The sequence below is a fragment of the Rousettus aegyptiacus genome, unplaced genomic scaffold, assembly GCF_014176215.1.
Source record: "Rousettus aegyptiacus isolate mRouAeg1 unplaced genomic scaffold, mRouAeg1.p scaffold_m13_p_3, whole genome shotgun sequence".
NCBI lineage: Eukaryota > Metazoa > Chordata > Mammalia > Chiroptera > Pteropodidae > Rousettus > Rousettus aegyptiacus.
The window spans coordinates 14,719,935-14,747,610 of record NW_023416306.1 but is presented as its reverse complement, the minus strand read 5'-3'; the positions used below and the strand labels follow the sequence as shown (position 1 = coordinate 14,747,610).

Here is a 27,676-nt window from a genome sequence, read left to right as displayed (position 1 = left end):
TTTTCTTTCCTCCTGCTTTCCAACTTATAGTCACCTTCTATGCCTCAACCTCTGTTTATTTTTATCAGTGGGCATACGAATAAATGTGGCTTCTTCCTGGAAGTTGGAAAGAGAAAATAAGTAGAATATACTAACCATCTTCTTTGAGTCAGTTGATTTAAACACTGTATTATTTCAGTTAAGTTAAACACTGTATTATTTCGTCACCTGACCAATGAGGTAGTTAATATATTCACCTTGTACAAACAAGGTCAATGAAATTCAGAGAGGTCAGGTGACTTGACCAAGGTCACACTAATAGCAGCAGACATTGAATTAAATTCCAGGTCTGCCTAAGTCCAAGCCATGGTCTCATCATCAAATTGTGCTGACTGCTTCAGCTCCCCAGAGGAAAACAGAAATATAAGGTAGCATATGGTGTAAAATGCTATGACTAATGGCAGCAGGGGGTGGGGGTCAAGTCTGTGGATTGGTATAAAAGCTTCTCTGACCCACAAATCTCACACATTTTATATATAAGCAAATAAACAAACAAAAAAACAACTGCTAACTCACAGCTCCTAATTCTCGAGAACTTACTTGAGTAGACACTTTGCTAGGTCTTGGGGATTTACAATAAACAGTCAGATGGTCCCAGGTCGCATGTCAATAGGGAAGGCAGACATGAAAGAATCACAAAAATATTTATTTAACTTAGGTTTTTACAAGTATTTCAGAGGAAAAATAGCACGAGGACCAGAAATAGGATTTTTTTCATTGTTATTTTCATAGAAAAGGAAACTGAGGATGGTTAGATAAATGATCAAGATCATATTACAGAGACCTAAGATTTGAACCCATATCTCCTTAACCCTAAGCCTATGTTGCTCTCCCTCCGCCCTTTCCCTTCTGAATGATGTGATCACAAAACCATTAGTGGAACAGAGCAAATTCCTCGCCACCACTTCCGAAGCTCTGTAACCTCCATGTCTTTATTTGCAGAATGGATATAACATTGGCTCATCACCATAAACTTGTAAGAATTAAAGCATTTGAAGCATTTTGCGCAGTGCCTGACCCATGGAGAAATGCTCAGTAAACAGCAATTATTATCATCATAATATTATTAGGCAGTGTTGAGTTATTGACGAAGGTAATTTGGTGGTCCATCACACACATAATGTCCTGCATTATTAGTTAACTTTTAACGGGAGTATACTTTTGTAACGTTCTCCCGCTCCCCTCTCCGCCACCTTCAGGTCCCTTAGCTTAGCACAAAGATATGAATAGAGTGAAATGTGTGACTGTGTGATAGAAGAGGGCGAGCGGGGGGCAGGGGGAGGAACGGATATTTGAGTATGTGTGTGGAGACAGACTATCTAGATTCCCTTCCTGGCTCGAGCATTTACAAGCTGAATGTTGTTGAGAAAATTGATGTCAGATCCCTACATGTACATGACACTGTTGTAAGAACTGAATGGGTTTAAATAGGTGACATTACTTCCTGGGTTCTTCTGTCACGGGGAGCGCATGCTCACCCTCCTTTGCTTCTGGCTCTTCATGTCTCCGACCTATAAGCACGGGAGCCCCTGAGCTCAGGGCTTAGGCTCTCCCCTTTTCTATCTACTCCCTGGTGAGCTGTCTCCTCTGGGTTCTTTTATATCATCTATATGCTAAATAATCTGAAATTTGCATTTCAAGTCTGGCCTCTCTTCTGGGCGGGCATATCCTACTGGCTCCCTGACATCTCCATGAGGATAGACATTAGACACGAGCAGAAGATGGCGATGGAAGCAGGGTGCTGACTACCTGGGGTTTTATTGTACTATTGTCTACTTTTAGAAATGAGCGGAATTTTCCACAAACGAGTTCATTTTTTAACATGGTCAAAACCGAATTTATATATCTACTTCCCTCTCTTATGCCTGCTCCTCCCATGGTCTCTCCTTCCTCCATCAATGGCACTTCCATCTGTCTAGCTGCTCAGGGCTACAAGCAGGGAGCCAGCCTTCCCTCCCCTCTTCCTCTCCCTCATCAGAAGATTCTGTTGCCCTGCCTTGAAAATACACCCAGCATCTGCCCACCTCTCTCCATGGTGCTGCCTCCGACCATGCTCCTTTCTCTTTCACCTGGATCACTGCAAACGCCTTGGAATGTCTTTCCCGGCTTCCGCCATGCCCACTGATATCTATTCTTCACACCCCAGATGGAGTGGTCTTATAAAAATATGAGTGAGCTCATAGCCCTCTTCTGCTCAAACCGTGCACTGGCTTCTTTCTTTTCTTGCTCGGTGTAAAATCCAAAGTGCCATTGCTTACGTGACTCACAGGACTCTACACAGATCACCACACTGCCCCACTCGACATCCATTACTTTTCTCTTGGAACCTTTTCTCCTATTACTCGCCCCCTCTCTTTCACTATGTTCCATCCATCTGGGCTCCTTTTTGTTCATGGAACATGTCAAGAATCTGTGAACTTGCTGTGCCCTCAGCCTGGAAGTTCCTTCCTGATATATGTAAGACTCACTGACTCAACTGTTAAGGTCCTTGTATAAATGTCATCTTATCAAAGAGACATTCCCTGTTCAGCCTACTTTAGAGTCCCCTGACTAATGCACCCTGGCTCCTTACTCTGTTTGCCCCCACACTGTGTACACTTGGCATAGTATGCATTTGCTTGTTGATTGTCTCCTACACTAGAATACAATTCATGAGGGCAGGGTTTTCATGAATTTTGTTTATTGTTGTACGCCCTGTTTCCTAGAACAGTGAGTACTGTTTAATAGGTACCCAATAAGTGTTTCTGATTAAATGAAGATATAGTGGTGCTTGGTGCAGGGTAAGTACTGTACATTTGTCATTGCTGGTATTATTAGCACTACTATTACCATTACTGTTACTTTTACTGGGACTAAGCTCCTTACATATTTATCTTAGTTATCTTACAGAAACACAACGAGATGCAAGAACTCATGTTTTTTATATATACAGAGACTTGGCTGAGAAGGGTGAAATCACCTCTGTGAGGCCCAACAGCCCAAGAGGCAGGATGACCTGTCTCTAAAACCCAGCTCTATCCATCCACCTCCCTGGGGACCCTACTTTTCCCAAAGAGGTATGGTATTCACTGATGGGATCTGCACATTGTTAAATAGTTTACTGTTCATGGAAAGATCTTTAAGAGATATCACTAATGGGGAGGAAAGGGTGAAAAACAATATACTTTATGTATCTTTTGTGAAATAACAGGAGGATATTATTTAATCTTATTTGGTTGAATTTATACACACACACATACACACATACAAAGTGGAAAGCTACCCAAGAAACTAATGAAAGTGGGTGGAGGCGGGGGAAAGGAAGGAAAGGGTCTGACAAAGGAGTAAAACTCTTCATTAGATGTCCTTCATGCTATTTTTGTTATTTGACTTTGTGAATTTAATGTCTTTTTTTAAAAAAAATTAAGCCTACCGAATTGTCACAGGCCAGAGGAACCCGAGAAGACAGAGAAATAAAGGCAAGGTAGCAGCTAAGGCTCCCTCAGCCTGACCAGACTTCAGAGGCAGCTTCTTTCTGACTCTAGGTCACTGCCTTCCCTTTCCTGAGAGCATTTCCTTCAGCAATGCCTCACTATAAATTCTTTCCCTGCTCCTTTTAAGACGTACCTCTTTTTAAAAAATCTCTTGCCATTTTACAACCCAGTAAGATCTTTCTCAAGGACCATGGAGCCACTTCTTTGAAATGTAATCATCAAAGAAAACAACAGAAACAAATCTTTGCAAATTCAGAAATAACTGCAATGTGCAGGATAGATCCCACTGGTCAAACTCCTCCTGAAGTCCTCCAGGACTTTTCCACTTGCTTGCCACAAGCCTCAGAAACCTTTCTGTCCTTCATTTCAAAAGAATTGAGTTCAGACTTCTCTCCCCAGTTGCAATAACTCTTCCTTGCCTGTTTGACATTGTCTGGTACAATTTTTGTTTTGATTGATAGCCATAGAACTAGCTAAGATCCTGGACCAGAAAAAAAAGAACATTAGGTAAAAACTAAAGTAATTGGAGTAACAGACTTTAGTCAAGGCTATTGCAAAAGGGCTATGGCAATCTAACAGACTTTGATAATACCAAAAAAGAAAGATGTCCTTTTCCCCTTTACGCCAATGTTTGACTCTGCGAGTCTTGTTCATCTTGCATCTCCAAAACCTGACACATAATAAGGACTCGATGTATATTTATTGGCTGAATCACGAAGCTAAAAGGCAATTTAATTTCAATTCAGTTCAATTTCAATCTAAGTGTCCACCTCCTTTGCAAGTACAGGTGCAAGATGCCTGTTTGACCTCTGGGCTTGTATATTTCCAGTAGTTGGGTCCTCGCTAACTCTTTAGAGGTAGTTTGGGAACTAACAGAAAAATTAAGGAGTATCTCTTGATGTAACTTTGGTTCTCCTACTATGAGATGGCAAGGAAGACCAATCCTTTTATCCTATTTCTTTCCTCCTACTCTGGAAAGCATCTGGAACAAGCTGAAGCAGCTTGTGGCAATGAGCACCAAGATCCTCACAGGGAATGGAGAGGTAGCTGGCCGATTTGAGGGTTAAGGTTCTGTCCGAGTAGTCAGGGATATACTGAATTAACCAGGACTGGGCTACCCAAATGCCTGTGGCTTTGTCTCCTAATTTGTGCCTGCTAATTAACTGCACACTTAAGGGGCTCCTCTGAGAATCTTATGAGACATAAAAATAAATGCTCATGGTGGACTCTTAAGAGCCACCTTTGAGGTGTTCTACTAGATTATCATTAATAGTAATTATTCAGTGGTGATGTTACATAAAACCCCAGTCACTGCCCTTGGAGCTTTCTGTATTAATTTATATCCAATAAACTGTGATCATATCTTTCATTAGAATTGTTACTAAATACATTTCTATTCAGGGCATCTCCTTGAAATGGAAATATTTCCCTAAAAATTAATTTTACTGATACACATGCGTAGGCTGATTAATGGGAGCTTAGAATAGACTTACTTTTTCATTTCTCTGGAAGGAATACAAAGAAAGTAATGCTGATGCATTTGCATCCACATGATCTCAAATGCATCAGGATGTGCAGTTCAGCACAGAATTTCGAAGTAAGTGGTATCTCACAGATCCTCAGATTCATGTTAGGAAAATGTCACTAACATTTGTACACGTTTTTACACTTTACAAAGCATTTTAACCTGACTTTTCTCATCACCTCTCCCTCCCCTCCTCTGGGGCTGCTATTATAATGTTCCCTGATTTAGTAGTGAGCAAACAGGGCTCAGAAAGGTTATAAGACTGTGCAGTCTTATAGTCATAAATGGTTCCATTACTGCAGTGCTTAAGTAACCCTTCTTGGTTGACTGCCCATCCTCCACCATTGTCTAGCTCTACCATCCCATCCTCCCCCTTCTTCACGGTCCACCTGGATGCTTAGGTCTGCAGATACTCTGTATGTTCACTTGCCTGGAGCACTCTCTCACTTAGCTCACTGTCAAGCAGCCCCTCCAGGTGTCAGCCAGCATCTTTCAGGAAGTCTTCCCTGTTTCTTAGCCACGTCAAGGCTGGGCCAGTGCTCTATCTGCATAAGAGTGAGACTTTGACTATCTCCCTGTCTTTTCATCCCCAGTGCTTAAGCCACCACAGGCACTGGACCAAAAAAACATGTTAAATAACCAGTGAGAACAAGTAGTGGAAGCCAGGACTGGAATCTCTGACGGTAAGTGCAGTCCTTTGGCATCATCCTATTCCCCTTTGTAAGTAACAAAACAATAATAATAAATGACTTGTGAGGTGTGATTTCTTCAGAGAGCAATGCACCAGCGTCCACTTAGCATAATGCAAATATAGTAAAATTTTAGTGCTGTGGACTCCGTTAAAATTAAGGATGCATAAATGCTTGGCCAGGGGCTGGGCTGGCTGGTACCTTTGGAGTGTTTATTTATAAAAGAGATTGCTAAGCACGTTAGTACTTTAGCAGTGTAAACAAGATCACCAGGAGAAATGGCAGAAGATACTTAGGAGAACAAACTGCCTGAAGTCACTTTGGAAGCACCCATGATGAACAAACAATCACTGTGCTAATTACAATTGCTCTGCTAATTACAATTACTGTGCTAATTACAATCTATCCTTATCTGTTCCCTGGGTTCCCCATGGACTTTGCCTTCTGAGCACTTAGACCAGCCTGAGTTACTGCCTGCCTTCCAGGATAATGAAATTGCGGTCCTTTAAAAATCGTCTCTGCTTCAGATGCCTCCATGATTCAGATAGGCTTCCCCCTCCTAGGGAAAAAAAAAAGTGTACTGAGGGATTCTGAAGCCAGAAAATTAAAAACAAAACCAAAAATGGAAGGAGGAGGAGAGCTGGGAAGAGAAGTGAAATGGACGTGCTTGCTTTTGCTGTGTTAGTACCTTTTGCAGACTAGAGACATATTTTCTGGATAGTTGGAGAACATTCAAAAATATGCTATGTATAAATTGTTTACCTCTTAAAATGACCATGTTCGTTATATTTAGAGATGTGAACGCTGAGAATTAAATTAAAAAAAAAAATCGGCAGTTATTTTTCTTTCTTCTCTTATTATAATTAGGGAGGAAGATGAGAGGGGCCTTGTTTACAGATGAATTGCAATTCTCTGCTCCCCTCTACACACAAATAAAAGGCATCTTTCACTAAGTCTTAATTTTACTATTTTCTCATTCTCCCCAGTTAAACTAACGTGTGTTGATGGTATGAGAGTTTTGTCTTAGCATTTGAGAATGATAAAGCTTTACTCACGCCAATGTCCCTTCCCGAATGGATTTCTCACTACATTTCCAAGAGTTTGTTTTCCACCTTTGACTTGAAGCAGACTGCTGCCCAGCTCTCCACTGGAAAGTATTTTCTGCTACATCCAATGATGGCTGAAATTGCACTGAGGGCACGTAGGAGAGGCTCTGATCTGGGCACCCAACTATGCCTTGGGAACAGTGCAGTCAGAACAAATGTCTTCCGCATAGGCACTGAGGCTCACAGCAGAGCATCCCTGTACCCATCAGTGAGCAGAGTAGATGGGTAGATGGATGTAGAGAATAAGTTATGCTATTTTATGCACTAATGTGCTAAATTATGCACTAGGATTACAGGATAACACTGTCTGCTCTGGATGCTGCAAATCAAAAACATAGTCTTTGCATTAGGTCATTCTGGTGGGGACCCTTGGAGATTCCATGGTCCTCTAATGCCATTAGCCTTGGAACTCAGCTCCTGCTTTCAAAGAGGCTAGTGGAGGATTAACAATCCTTCTCCATTCTTAGGTATAACCTGGGTTCATATCTAGCATAAAGTTCAGTTAAACATCTTATTTTTCAAAGCTGGTCCTCAGACCCAGGAGATCATTTGAAGTGCTGTCTCAGGCCTTACCCACAACCCGCTGAACCAGAGGCTGTATTTTAGTGGGACCCGTTGGTAATTTCTGTGCATGTGAGAGTTTGAGAAGCACTGGTGTATTTCACGTGTATTGAGTTCTAGCTATAAGCAGATGTACGAAAAATGCCTCTTTAGATAAGGTTTTCATGCATAATAATTTCCGAGCTATTATTTGCTTTCCTGATCTTAGAGGAACGCAGGGTTTGAGACCATCTGCAAATATGTGTGCACACATTATCTGGAGGCTATAGGGTGGTCAAGAGAGACTTGAATCCAGCTTCTTATTTACTGGCTGTGTGACCTTGGAAGCTACACTTCACCCCTCTGAGCTTCAGTTTTCTTGTGTCAAATATACAATAGTCTACCTGCTCTGGTCACTTGTGTCATGAGAAAAACATCTACTTATAGTCCTCAAAGATGGGCTTTGAAAAGTAAAGAAAAAATATTTTTACAATATCAACCATGTGTAAGGATATTAAGAAATGCACCAGAGGGTATGATGAGTTAATAAAATAGGAAGGAAATCAGGAAAGAGAGGAGAGGTGAGCAAGACTGATGCGTAATCCAGTAGGGCTTACTGGCTAACCTTCATTTTGCCCATTTGGATACACCATTTCTAAGCTAATCGATAAATATGATCTCAGAGGTGAGAGACTAACATGCTTCTGGACTTTGTGGATCTGGGCCCAGACCCATTATCAAATTCCACACAGGGTACAGAAGCATCTAAATCCCACATTTCTAATTTTAGATGTTTCCCACTGTAGGCCATTCAAACAGGAACAAATGAGCTCTGGGACTGGGTCCCCAACCCCCAGGACACAAACCAGTACTGGTTCATGGCCTGTTAGAAAATGGGCCACATGGGAGGAGGTGAGTGGTGGGCCAGTAAACGAAGCTTTGTCTGTCTGTGCGGCTGCTCCCCAGCGCAAGCATCACCGCCTCAGCTCCACCTCAGATCATCGGGCATTAGATTCTCATAGGAGCACCGGTCCCTGGTGCCAAAAAGGTTGAGGACCACTGGTCTCGGACAAAGGTAATACAACACATAAGCAGGATTATGTCTTTCCAAAGACATAATCTTTCCGCACACACACAAAACCCACACAAAGGTGACCCTGGCTGCTATCCATCTCATACTGCAGGCTGAGCTGTCCACTCCAACAAAATGCAACAATACCACCACCAACAAAAGTCTTCATCTGCTATCGATTCTGGAATTAGGGGGAAATAAATTTAATGGAAAGAAAACAATGTTTTTAGAGAGCCCACTGTGTCTAGGACCTTTGCTTATCAGTCTGTTAAATCTCCACCACAGCCTTTTGAGAATATTTTGAAGTAAAACCCAAATTTACAGTGGAAAAATCTTAAGGTTCAGAGAGGTTAAGAGATTTGTCCAATGATCCACATCTAGAAATGGTAGATGTATAACTTGGACCCTGTTACTTGTCCTTGCAGTACCTAGGTCAAGTTGGGTCTCAACCATGAAAGGGATCAAGTTCCTGTAGAATCATGCACATGGGGGTGGCCTTTCCCTAGAACTGTTCCTAAGTTATTGATCTGGCAGCTTCTTGTAGTTCTGTCTACAAAAATCAGGGAAGCAACAGGTGTCAATCTCAATGAATCATTACAAAACCACCAGGAATCAGAAGCTATTGTTATTTTTCTTAATTCAGAGAGGAGCAAACAGGTTTATTGGAACTAATGTGCCTAAGGTCATAGAGGTGAGAAGTAGCAAGCTTGAACTTGGACTCTAGAGCCGAGTATCTTTGACACAGGCCAGCATCTTCCCAAATTGCTGGATAATATGAACTACCTGAGAATGCAGTGAAAATTCAATTTCCCAGGCCCATTACATGGGGAAAAAATAATTGCCAGATCTCAGTGCAGCCCCTGGTGATTCTTATGATTAAGTCTTCACTAAACTCCTGGCCATGGGGCTGAGTAGAAAGAGCACTCTAGGTCAGAAGCCCTCAGTCTTAGTCTAAGTGCTGCCCGAACCTTTATTTACAGGAAAGGCAACAGAAACCAGAAGGGGAGAGTGACCAAGGATGATGGAGCAGGAGGCAGCAAAACAGGAATGGAAACTCAGCTTTTTGATGCCAGGGCCTATGGTGCATCAAACATATCAGCTTTGACTTCTTCAGATGTCAGGAAACCTTGGAAAGATGGAGACACAGAAGAGAGATTCTTCTGCAGTCAGCCCAAGAGTGAGGACCCCAGGGAAAATAACCCTTTAATTCCTGTGATCCAGTCTCCAACTTCTGTCCTCATTCCACTTCTAAGATCTTGCCAGTGGTCCCCACCAAAAGGTAGCGTACAGCTGTGGCTCCAGGTGGCAAATCGAGAATTTTGCCAAGAGCTGGAATATTACCTCATAGACAGGATTGGGGATGGCCTTGAAAATCAAAAGCTAATGACACTTTTAATTAATAATCTCTCCACCACCCACCTCCTTTGTTTGCTCTCGTTATAATCAGATCGTGGTACATTACAAAACACCTAGGCCTGAGAGTACAGAAAAACAGATTCTAGGCTTGGCTCTGCTGTTACTTCTTTATGGAACCTTGGACTTGGTGGTACCATCTGTACAGTGTGGGAGTTGATTCCCACACCTCTAAGTCTTCAGAGTGGATATAGTATAGCCCCCCGCAGACTGGGGGATAGAATCCTGGCTGATTCATTTACTAGTTATGTGTTTTTAGGTAATTCATTTAAACACTGTGAGCCTCAGGCATCTCATCTAAAAAAAATGGGGGGTAGGGAGGCTCTGTACAAACTATTCCCCGAAGTTCTTCCATCTCTAAAGCTTATGGTTCTTTAGAAATTAAATGAAAGAAACTGATAAGAAGGGCAAAGAAGGTCTTAGTACAATTCTCAGAGGTGGCAGCATGAAGTGGAAGAACGCTGAGAGCTCGGGACGCACACTGCGACACGGGCTTTGTTCTCAGACCCACCTGCTCTCAGGTATATGACTGTAAGCCTAGTCTAACACCTCTGCGCTTCAGTGTAGTAAAGAGTATGGTTGTCCCACATATTTCTCTGGTTTTTGGGACATAACATGATTGAATGTTCCGGCTCAACATTTTGAGGGGTGCTGTGACCATGGGACTTGATTTAACCAATGCAACATGAGCAGAATGCCACCTCTAGGGGGCAGTAATAAGAGTCAAGTTTCCTTCCCACTACTGTAATGTTCATGGAAGCACATGAAGCTGGTACTTTGCGAGCCCATGTTCCCAATTCCGTGTGGGGTGTGTGGCACAGCAACACATACACACTTTCCTGTGAAGCCATTGAGATATTAAAGTTGTTTACTATCAGGCACGATCTAATGCATTCTGGTTGAAGCATCCATTTCCTTTTTTGTAAGACCAAGTTCTTAAGGGCTCCTTTGCAAAAGGTATTGGAAAGATTAAATGAGAAAATATATCAAGTACATGGTACCAGGTCTGGTGCATAAAAAAAAAAAAAATGTACACATGGTTAAGGTGGAGGAGGGAAAAGGAGGATCCAGGAGCAACATGTACAACAGACTATCTCCTAGGAATGCACTAGAAAAACCAAAGTTTTGGAGGCCACTTAAGATATGACTCAGGACCTTCCGTTGGAGAATGAGTGGGTGCCACTCAAAAGTGAACTATCTTCAGATTGGTAAAGAGAGCCCTTCTGTCTTTCCAGGCGTGGGTTGGTGGTGGCTCATCCTGAAATCTCACATCGTACCCCAAATCGTCCTCTTACGCTGTGCAATATGCACATCTGATAAGCAGACCAGATTGAAAAGTGCCTTTCTAGCAAATCTTTTATGAGCTCCTCATGCTCTGTGTAGGTCATTCTTAAAGGTTTATGAGCAAATATCTACTGCTGGCAGAACTGTCTTCTTTTTGGTGAGGCTTTTGCAAAATCGACCACTGTAATTCATCTGGTCCCCATTCCCGAGCAACTTCTCCTCACTGCAATTTCTGAGATTCCAGGCTCAATAACAGTTCTTGGCTGATGTTTTTCTGAATCCATGCCATCTATAACCAAAAGTGACCTTTCTTTCTTATAGGAGTGAGGTGGGACGGGTGAAGATGGGGTTGGGAAGGAAGTAAAAATCAAACAAACCAACAAAACATCAAATACCGCTAACTTTTGATGAGTTTATCTCACTCCAACGGTCTTCGCCGTTCTCATACTGACTAGGAGCTATAGGGAGGGGATTCCGATAGTGACCCTGCATGGGTGTTTCAGACCAACACAGTGCACCCACAGGCACTGGAAACAGCAAAGCCTGGCATCACTTACTGGGTTGGGGGCAATTCGGAAGAGGGATCTTCGATCCTTCATGTTTTCATGGAACTGGACTGTTTACTGCAGGCTTTTACATCCATTCATGTCCATCTGAACCTGATTGCTAATCCAGGGCTCTCTCCCAGCACCATCTGTTCTCTTAGAGAAACCTTTATTCCCTAGGGGAATAAATTATCTTCTGACTTTCGTATGAACTCTGCATCTCTTTTCTCTATCAATCACTTCTGGTCTCTCCTTTAACACTTTCACCTTCCGCTCCTTCCCGAACCTTTCCCAGTCTGTCTCCTTATCTCTTCAACCCTCGTCCCCGCTCTACGTCACTTTAATTCTTTGTGTGCTTGTCCTTCCCTCATTCTGCCGCTCACGCTCTTGCTCAACGTCTCCTCTACCTTGGTGTCTCTCTCCATGTCTCTGCTTCGTCTGATGGCTTCTCTTTATTACTCCTGCCTGTCTCTGTCTGTCTGTGGGGGTCTCTTACTGTGCACCGCACTTAACCTTCACACACAGTAGATGGCTGATGACCCCCGGCCTTGTCAGGCTCCCAAACTTCTCCACATGTTCAGCTCCCAGAGACAGGCTGCAGCCCACATGTGGCAACTTGAGAAGGTAGCTAGGAATGGGATCAATTTCCTGCACAATCATGCTCACGGGGTGGCCCTGCCTCAGATCCCTTGTTAGTTATGAATCTGGTATCCCCTTATAGCACCTGGGCCCTCCCTCTTTGCTGAGAGCAGGGATGAAACAGGTGGCTCTTCTCACCATGTGCTAATGGGGGATATTCAGAAGTTACATGCATATCCTTACAACAGAACCAAAAACCACAACATTCGTCTGGGAGTCACTGATGCTAACTTTCAGTCTCAGAGAGTCCCCAAACCACAATGATCATTCAACAAGTTATACCCTCTCCTGGGCCTCAGTTTCTCCACAAGGGTTTAGATCTGAACCAGTTAATCTCTAACTGTATCAAGTTTGGAGACTTGGAATGTTAGATTTTGTAAAGGGTGCTCTTTTGGAGATTCAAGAGAGGACCCGAGAATGCAGATATGTCTTCTATAAGCAGTTGCTAGGTGTGGGGATCTGGGCAGGGGCAGAGAGAACGATAAAGCAGAGTCGCAGCTGTCACACAGGAGAGTCCTTAGCTGGTAGAGAGTTTGAAATCCCAGGGGAGGCAGTTGTCAGGAAATGAAGCATATGGCAGGATGGCTGGTTGAGTGCCTGATAGCTACTCCGGAGGGCTGGTTAGGAGATTACTCAGAGGAGGGAGGAAAAAACGAGGAGAAGGAGACGAGAAATGGCAACTGTTTTTGATGCTGAAAAGTTTGCAAGCCTGCCTACTAGTACTTGGAGGACAAAGGAGCTGCAGCATCCCTGCTCACCCTGTCTGGGGCTCAGGGAGGGAGACTTGAAAGAGATAAATTTATCAGAAGCTGGTCACCTTCCCCTGTGGAAAGACAACTGCCTTAGCAGGTGGCTCCAAGAGGTGACATGTCCTGGAGAGGGAAATGATTGAAAAGAAAGTTTAACTGAAGCCAAGGATTAGAGAGCTTAAGTGAAATGGGCTACTCTAATACAGTGGTAGTCTGGGGAGTTCTATAAATCTTAAACTGTCGTCAAAAGAGAAAGTCTGGTCTGTTCACTGAACTCCCCTCCATGAGCAAATCGGGGCAGACACAGACCCTGGCTATTCAGAGACAACCTGGAATTGAACGGTTGAGAACAATGAACAGAGTGTCTGAGGCAGAATACAAACTCCTGATGGGGGTAAAATTCCGTCTGAGCCTGGAGACTCCCGGGCCAGCCTTTAAGGCACCATGTTCTCTCTTACTGACCAGTGTGTTGGGAGTGGGAAGGCAAGCACTCTACGCCGTCAGATCTGACATCACGGACTAGCCCTGCAATGGCTTCTTTTGTGATCTTAGTCGAGTCTCTTCTCCGTATGTAAAATGAGATCCTGGGATCCCACGAAACCCCTTCAGGAACTAGCATCTTACTGCCCAGTTTGGATCCTTCTTTCGGATCAAGGAAATCTTCACACAAGAGAATGGGAGCTAGTGCATTTGCTCATTTATCACGTGCCAGCCACTCTGACAGTTGCTGTGAGAGATCAAACTATATCAAACATATTGCAGTGGTTGGCATCCGGAAAAACATCCCTTTGGGGAGAGTAAGCAGTAGGACTATGCTTATCATGGGTGGGGCCAAGATTTAGAATCAGGTGTGGAGATCTGGCTTCCTGACTCCTCCTCCCGCTTACCCCTATGGCTGGCCTTCTGCAGGCTCATTCCTGGATAGGAAAATGTCCTCATGGTTCTCATCCTTCCAAGAGGCACCATTCTTTGCTATCACTTCACACAGCAGTTCACAAGCCTCATCCTCAGAGACGCCCTTTATCATGCCTTATAAATCCTCCTAAAAGGCTTCAAGTGGAAACTCTTTGGAAACCACTTAACAAATTAAATTTTCATGTATATTTTTTCAATTGCACGTGTCACCTCGCAAGCTTGTAAATTCCTTTCTTGAAGGCAAGGGGCAAGTTCTTTAATTTTTTTTTTTCTTTTGGATTCCACACAGCATTATTCTATCCACCATGATGCATCACGTTGGAGTTTCATAGACGATTAAAACTACAGAAAGTCAGCATTGTGAAATCTCAAAATTGGGTGGTTTATTCAGATTGTTCTTAAACTTCTCCCAGAGTTTTTCTAACAGAGCAGCATCTGGCCTCTGCTTGAGCATCTGAGTAGCAGAAAGAAATCGGCTGGGAATCAGAGGACTTGACTCTGCCACTAAATCGCCGTGTGGCTGCCAATCATTCCTATCACCCTTGACTCCTCCCTCGACCTCGCCCTTTGCCTGCAACTGCTGCCTGGACCTTGTCCATCCTCCCTCACAGCAAACCCCCAATATTCTCTTTTATCTTCAGAGTTGTTCCCACTATCCTGGCTGACGTCACACATGGCTTCCACGACGAACACCGAATCGACCCCCCCATTCCATTCTTTCCCCCGCCACCCTCATCACAATCTACTTCCCATGTAGATTGAAAATTACGGTGCAATCACAATATGCTCCCCTCCTTTAACTGTGTAAAAGCTCCCCCATTTGCTATCAGACTAAAGATCAGACCTGTGAGACCCCTGTAACCTGCCGTTGCTTACTGTTCTGGCTTTGCCTCTGACCAGTCTTTACTCATGTACTCATGTCCAACCTTACCAAACTTCTTTGTTTCCTGAAGCCAACCACTTTTGTTTTTCCTTCTAGAACATCTGTCTCTGCTTGAAAACTTTCCCAACGCTAACTCCTACTCATCTTCTAGGTATTCGTTAAATAGCACTTCACCTACAAAGTAGAAAGCCTCATTATTGCTGCCTAAGCCAATAATGTGCTCCTACCATTCCCTAAACTAAATTCGACTAAATTAGATTCCACTGTTAATTCTTTTCCTGGAACCCTATACCTTTACTTCATAGTACCAACCACAAATTAAGTAAATGTTTAGGATCACACACATGCACACACATATGCACACATGTACAACCTAAACACCACAGGGTGCAGGGTCATTTTTATCTAATTTTCCATTGTATCCTATGTAACTAGCATGGTACCTGGGACATATTAGGTCCTCAAAGAGCATGTGCTAGCTATATAGGTAAATAGTTTTAGGGAATTCACAGTTTTATTCTAGTTCTATAAAATGGGAAATGATGGACCATGTTCGATTAGAGGCCACAGACAAGGCTTTGGAGTCAACCAGACTTACATCTGAATCCTCACTCTCTCTCTCATTAGATGGTGACCTTGAAGAAATCATTTTACCTCTTTGGTCTTGGTTTTTCCATTGTAAAATGAAGGACACAGTGCCTCAAAGGGTTTTAACAGTGAAGCTAAAATGGCATTCTCCTGGCCCTCTCACCTCCTAGAAGAGGGATCCGGGAAAGTCACTTGACATTTCATTTCTCATTTGTATAAAGAGAATAATAACAGTCTCTGCTTTACAGGGTCACTGTGAAGATTACATAAATTAATGGGGCAAAAGTGCTTAGAATGCTCTCAGCATGTGCTGAATTAATGTTAGTGACCATTATTATTGTTATTATTATCATTTAGTGAAGAGCTTAGTATATACTAGTCTTTAATAAATATTAGTCACTATTACCATTCTTACTATAATCATCACTATTATAAATTAGATGATGGGATAAGGATGATAATGATTGTAACGGTGATGTTTCTTACTAGTTCTGATTTTTGTTGACACTCTCAAATGGTAGAGAAACCCCTGCTTTGTCATAATATCCTATCACGTTTTCATGTAAAACTGTCTAAAAGTACAGTTTTTTTTTAAAGATAATCATTTTTTTTTTTTTTATAAATAGAATGACTCTTTTCACTCTACCATCTTATGGTTCATCCAATTTTGAGGCATGAATACATCCCACTCAAGGTCTCTCTTCTCCCAATTGAACAGATCCAGTTTCTTTAATTTTCCCAGGAAGCCTTTCACAATTAGACTGCGTGTCTGTACTTCATATAATTTGACCAACCCAGTCCCCATTCTGTTCTCTCTTGCATGGTAGTAGTCTCATCTTTTAATTTCTCACGTACCTCTGTATTTGTGAACAGAGGAAGAGGTCTTTGATGTATTGTTGAGCAAATAAATGAATGAATGAATAAATAAATAAATAAATAAATAAATAAATAAATTTCTAGACAGCTTTACTGAGATTTGGGGTGTGTGTGTGTGTGTGTGTGTGTGTGTGTATCTATACAAGAAGAGAGAGAGGTATTCTAAGAATATTTAAAAAAATGTTAATTCTGTATATTTCCGGGTGATAGCAATTTTATTTTCTACTTCATTGAATGTATTTATGTTTGAACTGCTTGACTAGCCTACATAGGTCACCTATTTTGTAATAGACTGAAAGATTAATTTAAAAATTTTAAAAATCCATTAACTATACTTACAAGATGATTTAAAATTGAATTTAAAATAGGTGCATACAGTTAGAAAACTGGGAGGGTAAGATAGATAAGGAACAGGTCAGTGGAGAAGGACCCTCATGGAATGAATTTTGCTGACTTCTAGCACTTCATGGATAGGCACTGGTGAGCTTGGGGAGATGCTGGCCAATATAACAGGACTACTCCATGGTGCCCATGACTCCTCCCCATCCCATATTTTGGGTCAGTGATTTAACTAGTGAAGTATAAGTGTCTGTCCCATACCTAAAAGTCATCTGGAAGACTTGGCCTTGGTTCACATGCTGGGTCCTGTTGTTGTAACCATGCAGCATCTCTCCAAAGAGGGTGTCGTTGAATTTGGAGTCAGGTTTGAGGCACTTGGGGCCCTCACAGACATCTGAGAGCATTAGGCAGGACTTTCCATCAGGAGCCAGCTTGTACTCCTCCACACAACTGCAGGATAAAACAGAGTCAAGAGTTAGCTCCGCATGTGGGATGCCCCCTCTGGGGGTGACCTAGAACCAAGGTCTCCTTTGTCTGAAAAACAGGTCAGAGTTTAGGAATGGAGGTAGCTCTTCTGGCTGGAGTCTATCTAGGGCACAGGTGTCTTGAGAGAGGCACATTAATCCTGCAAATTGGTAAATTCAAGGAAAGTCATTTGTGACATTTTGGAGGAGTCAGGGGAACACCAGAGTGCACATCCACGCACAAAGCAAATTTAAAAACTGTTTTCCATGAACACACAGACCTTAAAAAGCATGACAGACCAATTCACAGGGAATTATCAACTAGTTTCAGAATCTATTCCCAGTGTATCTGTCGACCAAGGTTGAAGACTATTGCAAAAACGAGGATTTTATTGCCCTTGTAGCTCAGAGGTGATCCTTTCAGGACCACGGACAGCACACGGAGCAGCAGTTGCTGTTTCTGTTCAATTAAGCAATGTTAGCTGTCTCTGTTGGCCTCTAACTACCCAATCTTGACAGCAGAAGGGCCCTTGATATACCTTTGAGGTAGAGCAGACTCCTCTATGGACAAAACAGGCATCTGAATGGAATGTAAAAATAATATTGCAATTTGGGGATTTGCAGTGGGAAAAGAATCTCTTACAGAGGCATGGGAGGAAGGAAGAAAGCAGAAGTCTCAGTCCCTAAAAAATCAACTCAGAAATGGTATTCTCTAAGAGTCTACCTATTCGCGGTCCTTTGGTAGGCACTGCTGATAGGGTACACATAATAAATAAGACACACAAGAGAATAGGTTGCATAATTGGAAAAATCTGTTTAATATAATCTTTGATCTTTTAGACCTATCTGAACCCAGACAATCAGTTAACTTCTTCAATCTCCAGTTCCCTCATCTGTAAAATGGAATAGACACTCCTATCCTACCCTATGTTACTAGGCTGCTATGAGATCCCATGACACACTGGCAGCAAAAAAATAGTTAGGAATTGCAAGGTACTTAACATAATTATGGTAATAGTAGTAATGGCGGCGTTTCTATATCGAGCATGTAATATCCACTGGGAGCTTTGTATATCTATTTTCTAATCATAAAAAAAGGTAGTATCGTCATTCCTGCTTTACAGAGAAGCAAAATGAGAAGTCAAGAGATAAAGAATGTCACACCACGAGTAAGCATCAAAGCTGGCATTCAAATTCAGGTCTGTATAGCAACAAAGACATCTTTTTCTACTCTTGTTCCAAATCCAGTTGTGCCTGTTTGCAAGATATGACCCTGGTCAGTCTGTTTTGGTTCGAGGCAGTAGAAAGCAGGTAGTCTTGTATTTGCTTTTGTTCTGTGAGGTAGAACTAGCTAAGATCTACTGAATCTGACTGCAAAGAGACTCGGGAACATATATTCTAAGAAGGAAGAAGCTCTGTAACAGGGTTTGGGAAGAAAATGTTCCCAGGGTGTAGGGACCAGTTGCTGATGCAAGAGACAGAGAATGCAGCTGAAGGCAGGAAAATAAACAGGCAGAGCTGAAAACTTGAACCACGATCACACCAGTGAAAAACCAGGAATGTCCCTTGCATGAAGCAAGCTGTCCCTCTTTTCTTGCTCTCCTCTAACCCCCAGTGTCTTAATTGTCTTTCTAATGTTTGCATGCTCCTACCCAGAGGGCAGTGGAGAGTTCTTGGAAGAAGGTCTATTCTGGGGCCTTTGTAAACTTGATTTTCTCTTTTTGAATCTGTTAAATGTAAGTAACTCTCCTTTAATAAAGTTGTAGTACGGATGAAGTGAGTTATATAAATGTGCAGAGTATATGGCAAGGGCTTAATAACGTCTAGTTCCATCCATTTATCCCAGGAGGTTCCCAGCAAATATGAGAAACGGTTTACTGTGCAGAGCTCGCTCTCGCCCTCCCTCCCTCCCTCCCTTTCTTCACAAGCATGTTCACATTCACATGGGAATAATTACACTTTTGTTTAAGTGATTAAACATTATCAAAGTCTATAGAGTAAAATGTGGAGGGTCTTTATTTCTCACTCCACATGCATTCTTACTTCCCATTTCAGTGGTCATCATTTGTTAACTATCATGTATGTCTCTAGCGTTTTTTCAATGCAATATACATACATACATACATACATACATACATACATACATACATACATAAAATAGCATGCATTTGTCCTAATACTATTCCTTACAGATCTTTTCAAATAAGTATTCATAGAAATCTATCTTTTTAATGGTTATTTGGCATTGCATAATACAAACATATCACAATGCTTTTAGCTGATCTTTATTGATGGGCATTTTGGTTGTTTATAGCTGTTTGCTATTACAAACAGTGCCATAATAAAGATCTTTGTACATATATCACTGCACATGTGTGTGTTTCTATAAAAGAGATTCTTAGAAGAGGGATTGCTGGGTCAATGTTTTATGAATTTTAAAATTTTGATTGATTTTCTAAATGACCATCTGTAGATGTTCTACCAGTTTAAAATCCTATCATCAATGAGTGAGAGAATCCATTCTACCTTTCATGTTTATTATTGCCAATCTAGGATGGGGGGAAATAAGTCAATTTTGTTTGGATTTGCATTTCCCTGGTTACTGGTGCTGTTCGCCATCTTTTCATATCACGATCATGAGTATTTCTCTTTCTGTAGATTGCTCAACCATGTGCTTTGACCATTTTTCTATACTTGCAAAACATCTTTTTCTATGTTTTGCAATACTTGTCTTTTTCCTTAGTGGTCTGTATACATTTTGCCTATTTTCTGGATAGTTACCTTTCACCTTACATGCATATTGAAATTTTCTTCCAGTCTGCACTTGTATTTTAATCTTGCTTTTGGTATCTTACAACCTCTCTATCGTGGTCCTTTAGTGCTTCTGAATTTTGTGTAATGGTTAGGAAGCTACAAGATGATAAAATGTATTTCTGTGTATCTTCTAATATTTATAGTTTTCATCTTTAGTTATTTAATCTAGGTGGAATTAAATTTTGTGCATGGTAAAAAAAGGTTATTTTGAGTTAATTATTTTATAATGAGAAATAATTACCTGAAGGGTAAATCTTTTCATTAATTCGAAATGCTGTTTTGTCATATACAATATCTCTATGTATACCATGTATACATGATGAGAGTCTTTCTTATTTAATTATCGGTATATTCTTGCAGTAATTCAATACGAGTTTAATTACTAGAGCTTTATAGTAGAGTTCAGATATAGTAAGGTAAGTCTGTTCTCCATCATGAATACTAATTTTCTGTTTCAAAATTTTCCCTGTTCTCACTCAATTCTCCCTTCAGATGAACGTTGGAGTCGGCTTGTCAAGTTCCATAAAAAACTCTAGTAGAATTTTGAGGGGTACAGCATTAAATTTGCAGACTAAATTGAGGGAATGTTTAATTCTCTTTTCCTCTAAGAAACATGTATTGATAGTCAGCTCTGCGCTATGCACTGCAAACGACTGTGGCAGAGATGGTGTCTTGTGCTCACCATACTGGGTCCTCTTCCTGGACGGGCACTGTAGACAATGATTCTAAGCATCCCTTGCAATTGGGCCAGAGGGACCAAGTGACAAGATTCTGAAGGATGGAATATGTGCTGATACATATGTCACTGCTATACGCAGCCCTTTCAAATGTCCTGAGTGTTTCTGAAGCCCTCTCTTCCCTCGCTATGGCCAGCTTGGAAATTAAGTTTCCCAGATGCATACTGCAGGATGAGAGTGGGCTACCTCCATCACAGTGGACCTTGCATAAATAAACAAGTGTGCAAGCTTCTGGTTTGGGAGGCTTGTTTTGTTACAGCAATGTGTCTTATCTCAGCTGATCGATACAGCATATTTATAGTTGTGAGTCTTGTAATTCGGAAAAACATAGTTTACATATCCATTTAGCAAGTGTTCATATAAACCCTTCACTGAAGTTTTAGACTTTTGGTTGTAAAAGTCTTGCAATTACCTTGTGGGGATCTTATTCACAGGTATTTATGTGATACACTATGAGGTTACAAGTATGTGTTTTGGAACCAGACTACCAGAGTCCAAAACCTGATTCTGTATTTATTGACTGTATAATCTTGGACAAAATGCTTTGTCCAATCTTTCTGGACTTCCTTTGTTTACCTACAAAGAAGTCCTCATTTCACAGTGCCACTGTTAGGATTAAATGAGTTATGTTTGGAATACAGTGTGAAAAAACATATAGTATAGCAATGGTTTTTATTATTACAGTCTATTCCACTTTAGGGATAGAATTCATTTTTCACTTATGTTTTCCCTTATATTTCCTGGTTGGTTATTGCTGATACTGAAGGAAGTTATTACTGATTTGTGTAAGTTGCTTTTTCATCCTACCACATAAGAAACTCATTTGTTGTAATATGTCTACCAGATTTTTCTAAATAGATGAGTATATGTCTGCTAAGTTTGAATATTAGGATTATGCTAACATTTGAAATTTATTAGAAAACTGTCCTTTTATTTTCTTCCTCTGGATCGCTTTATGTAAGATAAAGGTGATCTATCCCTTGATGATTTGATAGGACCTGCTTACAATCCCCTGGGCTTGATGTCTTTGTTTCAATTGTATCTATTTAACTCTCTTATCAGTTTATTTTCTGTTATCTGTCTATTTAGATTTTCTACAGCATCGAACTTGGTGATTTATATTTTCTAAGAAAATAATGCATTTTATCAAGACTTTCAAATTTATCAGCATAAAGTTAGACGCAGTATTCTCATTAACTTTGTTTTATCTTCTTTGCTCCTATGGTTATGTCCCTCGCTCAATCCCAATATGCTTATTTGTGTTCTCTCTCTCTCTCTCCTTCGAACAAGCTTTTGGCATTTTACTGATGAGGCTACTTTTATTCTTTCCTGTTTCATTTATTTCATTTTATTTGTTTTACTTCCTTCCTGCTGCTTTCTTTGACTTTGTTTTATAATAGTTTTTTTTTTTTCTGGCTTCTTGAATTGAAGGCTTCATTTGTTTATTTTCGATTTTTCTTGCTTCTTAAAGCTGTGGAGCTTCTGACTATTTTGCCCATGGATTGTACAAGTTTGATATGTGGCCTTCTTGCTCACTTCTAAAGATTAAGTGGTGATTTGAAGGGGTTTTGTTTTGTTTTGTCTTTTTACACAACTGTAACTTAGAAGGTTGTCTTTTTGTTAATCCCCAGGTAGATAGATTCACTTGCTAGCTAGATTGTTGTTAATATCTAATATCATTGGATTCTAGTCTGAGAATGTAGCTTGTACAATTTCTACTTTGGTGAATTTATTGAGGAAGACAGAAGGTGTCTAGTTCAGATTTTGCATCTAATTAAACCTCAGTCCAAATTGAGGCCATACCACCTACCAGCTACATGATCCTGATCAAATCTGTAAACTTCCCTTGGACTCACTGTCATACATATATACATATATTATAAACATATAATACATGTGTAATTATTACATATAAGGTAAATATTTACATTAGATACATATATTCAAAAATGTATGTGTGTACGTATGTGTACATGCATAGATATATATGCAAAGCTCAGCCCCACATTCAAGATTCCAGTCTAATATAATTTTTTTCTACATATGACCTGATTAGTTCCTTATTACAACCTGTAGTAGATAGAATAATGGTCCCCTAAAATTGTCAATGTCCTAATCCCCAGCACCAGTGAATGTGCTACCCTGCATGGCAAAATGAACTCTGCAGACAGAAGTAAGAATTTTGAGATGGGACAATTATCCTGGATTATCTTGGTAGGCTCAATGTAATCATAAGGAACCATGTAAGAGCACACGAGGTAGACAAGAGTGTCAGAGTCAGAGAAGATACACCTTTGAAGCAGAAAAGGCAGGGGTTGGGGCTAGGCTGTGTCTCTGGCCTTAAAGTCTTGTCCATACCTAGGTTTTAGGAATTCTGGCTGTCGCACTGTAAAATAATAAATCTGTGTTGTTTTAAGGCACTCAATTTGGTAATTTCATTGTAGAAACTAATGCTAACCCTCTCAGGGAGAAATTGCTCCCATTTTCAGATAAGAAAACTGAGGTTTAGAGAATTTAAATGATTTGCCATGGAGATTACCATGTCAATAGTGATAGTAGGAAGTTAACCTAGGAGTTCATATTTCAAGGCATGTGTATATGAGTGTGTGTGAGTGTGTGTGTGTGTGTGTGTGTGTGTGTGTGTGTGTGTGTGTGTTAGCACGTGCTTATAGCCATATTTATTACAACCACAGGTTCCTGGCAGGATGATTTTCTTTTGCCTGGGGGTAGGAAAGGATTATGGCTCAGGGGAAGAGGAAGGAAGGGAGATAAGGGGCCTTGAGTAGTTCAGTAAAACCCTGAGAAATGCAGGGAAAACAGAAAACAGGGACTCATAAAGGCCAATGTTCCTCTCAGTTTTGAAAGGTGAGCAACTCTCTCCCTCAAGCCACCTCAGGGCACAGGATGATTTATGCAAAGGTCTGTTTAGTTGTAGGTTTCCTTTTTTTAATTTTTTTTTTTAAAAAAATTATTTTTGTACCAAACGACATAATTATAGAGCTCCTTTAGAACACTCTGTTGTCTGGGAGATTTTCTTACAGAAATTCTACAGAGTGTTGGCTCACAGGAAACCTGCCAAGATCTGCATGAAACTATATTTATACATATGCCAAAATGAAAAACATAAAATAAGTACAAAGATACAAACTGGGCATTTTAGCTGAAGTTAACAAATGTGTTACCCTTAACATACCCATCACATTATAGAGAATGCTAGAACTAGATGGGACTTTTGAGATTGCTCCATAAAGCCTTTTATATGTTAAGTCAAGAGCATGATTTATTTAATACTTTTAGCAACGTTATGAGATGGATACTTTCATTTCAACCTTGCCACCGAGTTCCCCGAGGCTTGGCATTGTAAATTCCTGGACCACGATCCCACGGACACTTTAGAAAAAGCTGGATCTTTTTACTCTAAAACTAGTGCCCGTGCCACTTCGGCAGATGTGACTTTTTTCAATATGCTTGTTTTTCAAAATAGTGTTTATACGCTTTCTCTAAGCAGAGTATTTATTTATTCGTGTAATTACTCTCTCACTCATTCATTTATTCCTCAGTGGCGTATGGAATCGATAAAATTATTTGTTGAAATGCCTAAACTACGAACTGTCTTTTTAATAGAAAAGGGAACTAAGTCCTATAAAAAATTAAGAATAGAGAAATTGAAGGCCTGGAGACGTCAAGGGACAGCACATCATCTAGACATGGACCAACAGGAGGATGAATCTAACTACCCTGTATCAAAGCAAGTGAGAAACATCTGCTTTTGAGGTTTACTGACTCTGCCACCTATGAGAAATCCCACTCTGGGGTCCTCTGTGACCTCGCAGCTAAGTCCCCCACTAACCCGTGTCATAGGAGTCTTTCTCATGAAGGTCCTCAATTGTCCCAACAATATCCAAAATGAAGTTCAGTGAAACTGTTCTCAGAGAGGGCTCCATCTGAAGGCTTCACTTATTGGGAAAAAAGTTTCTAGAAAAGCTATTTTGAAGTTAATATACTCGAGGGTGTTTTGTTTTAGAAAAGAAGAATGAAGGGAAAGGAAGGGAAAGGAAGAGAAGAGAAAGGTAAGAAACATAATTTCATAGGGAACTCATAATTTCGTAGATATGTTATATATATATATATATATATATATATATATATATATATATATATATATCATATCTACTCTAAAACCCCAACACTTATAAGACACTACTATTTCAGCTAGCACTAAAAGGAAAAAAAAAATCACTGATTAAATTTTGCCAAACTATTGATAGGAATATATAACCCATTTTCAGAGATCTTAAAATGTGGAACATATGGGCACTTTAGAAGCAATGAAATACATACTTCACCACTGCAGGACTTGTAAGAGCCTTTACCATCCCCAGGTGCACTATGAATCTTCAGGAGGCAGTTACAGAGTGCAGACTTCCCCACATGGGCTTGACCACTGAACTTCCAATTTTTTAAGCAGCTCATGGACCTAATATTCCACAAAATTCACACTGAAAAACACCTATCTGAAAAAATATATAGACTTTGTGTGCTTTTATCAATTATCTGTGAATACGTCTTACACTCGAGCTTTTACAATTATTTTAAATGGCAGAGAGCACAAGGTTGTAAAGTTTGGCAAGACCTTGGCATGCGGATGTCCTATGTTTACTATGAGAGGTAAATTCCATGTCCTTCAGATGGAAGTCAGAGGGTGAGACTCAGTTCTAACCTAAAAATTAGAAACCACACAAAAAAACAAGTGCCTGAATGAACGCTCCCCACTCTCCCTGACCCCTGACATACCTCTCTGCAAATAGCTACTGACTTGACAGTAGCTGTATCTATTCTTTGGGTCAGTGTATTAGAGCAGACTTCGGCTTTGACGATGAAAATAAACCACTTCCGATTAACCACGGATATTAAACACATATATTTATCTCCTCTCCCTCCTAGAATCACTTTAAAAAGACATTAAGCAGATAGGCTAATAAGGACTATTTGAAGCTGGAAGTGCTCTTTGAGCCTATATTTTAAAATATGGTTTTGTTATGTTTTTAATTATATTACGTTTAAATATGTTAAACACATTCAAATTAGAAGAGAGAAGCTTGGAATATCTCCTCTCACAATTTCACCTCATAACTGGCTGTGAGGCCCTCTGGCCCCAGTTTTCTCCTCTAACTGATCTGAGAAATAATGAAACTTCAAAAATGTGGATGACATTGCTCACCATTTCTGACATAGGAATATATAAGAAACATCTTTCTTAGTGAATTATGTCAGAGAACAGTGTATACTCTGGGAAAAAAAGAAAAAAAAAAAGAAAAACAAAAACCGCAATCTTTTTTTCCTCAAGCAAGGACAACTACATAACCAACTTTTTTTTTTTCTATTTACTTTGGTTGCCAAGAAGCACAGAGCTAAATTTATCTCAAAGTTGAGACACTCATCCACTTCAGGATCCTGAAACCATTTTCTCCCTTACCCTTTCTCTCCTTACAAATGGCTCTGATCAGTCCTATCTTCATAATATCCGTTTTTTAACAGGCTACATTTATGTGGATAATATTAAGTTCTCTTGAAAGAATGCACAGTATATATTGTAAACATACCCACACACACTCACACACACACACGCACACACACAAATGAAACAAACATGGTTGCTAGGTAACTTGCCAAGGTCTTAGGGGAAGGTAATAGTCCCTCACCTATAAGATTTCATTCTAAATGCTTCAGCTTAGTATTCATAGTCTTCTCAGTCTATCTCAAATTCACCTGCTTCTCTCTACCATGCTGGTACCTATGCTCTTGACATTAATCAGGACCAAGTGAGGCTCAGCCACCTGTCCTCAGTGGCCCCTTTTCCCCTGGTGGGCAAGGACTCACACTTCTTTGCATTCTCAGCATCCCGCGAAAGGCTGAGCACAGAGTAGGCACAACACATCCTAGGGCAGATGAATTCCTTAATTCAATAATTACTGTTTTGAAGAAGCCTTTGGGCCAAGCGACGGCGAATGACAAGGGGGACACATAGGTGACTAAGAACCAGTCTCTGCTCACGAGGAGTTCACAGGGTGACGGGGACCAGACAGTAAAGCAGGTACGTCATCTGAGCAGTGGGGCTCTCACAGGGAGAAGTATGAGGTGGGGGTGCAGGTGTAAATGACCCCAGAGAAAGGATTCTTTACTCACTTTTGGGGAACGTGTCCTGACTAGGGACTGATAACCTGGGCAGCGAGCCTGAGATCCAGTCTACGAGACAAGTCAAGATTTCACAGGGATAAATTAGAATTTAAGGCTAAGTGTAAATGGCCCTTTCCCTTGTAAGAGGGTTTTATGCGTAGAAACGAAAAAATACAAACCAAAAGAAGACAAGACAATAAAAAGTCCTTTCTTGGCATGGCCTAACCCCACTTAATAATTATTGAGCCAATTATTAATATTTAATAATTATTATTAAGTATTAAATATTAATACTTAATATTTAAATGGTATCTACTTGCAAGGATGAAGGATCATACTACCATCTCCAGGGCGGCTGCACATCTCACTCCTGCACCTTTGTAGGGCTCAGAGAAGCCTTGCTGGAAAAGGTAATGCCCGCAGTGGGACTTGAAGGTGAAACAGAGCTGTCCAAGCTAAAGAGCCACCGACAAATGGTGAGGGTGCAAGGGAAGGGAGGCGAGAAGCAGAGGGAACGATGTCAAAACTCCAGAAGCTGAGGCCAAGAGGGCTAAAGAGGAATGTGGCTAGAAACACAGCTGGAAAGGCCGGGCTGGGGACAGCTTCCCTAGCCATGTTAACCGAGGGACTTCATTTAACGATTTTGAATTGAGCACCTATTAGGTGTCAGGCACTGTCTGTCCCAGGTGGTGGAGACAGAGAGGTAAACAAGACGTCTAACTCAGTCATTGAACGATTAAGTGAGGTGGCTTTAGACCCATTAGACTAATTATAACTACCGTTTATTGAGAGCTTTAAGTGTGCCAGCC

At 40.8% G+C, this 27,676-nt stretch overlaps 1 protein-coding gene across 11 annotated transcripts in view; it reads right to left on the bottom strand.

Annotated features, from left to right (window-relative positions):
- The window catches only part of ASTN2 (astrotactin 2), a 900,155-nt gene that overhangs the window by 270,426 nt on the left and 602,053 nt on the right, over positions 1 to 27,676 (bottom strand). For all 11 annotated transcript variants that reach the window (XM_036238510.1, XM_036238511.1, XM_036238512.1 and 8 more), the window contains one exon: positions 16,937 to 17,125. In XM_036238510.1, coding sequence (XP_036094403.1) covers positions 16,937 to 17,125 — 189 coding nt within the window. The remainder of the gene's footprint in view (positions 1 to 16,936; positions 17,126 to 27,676) is intronic.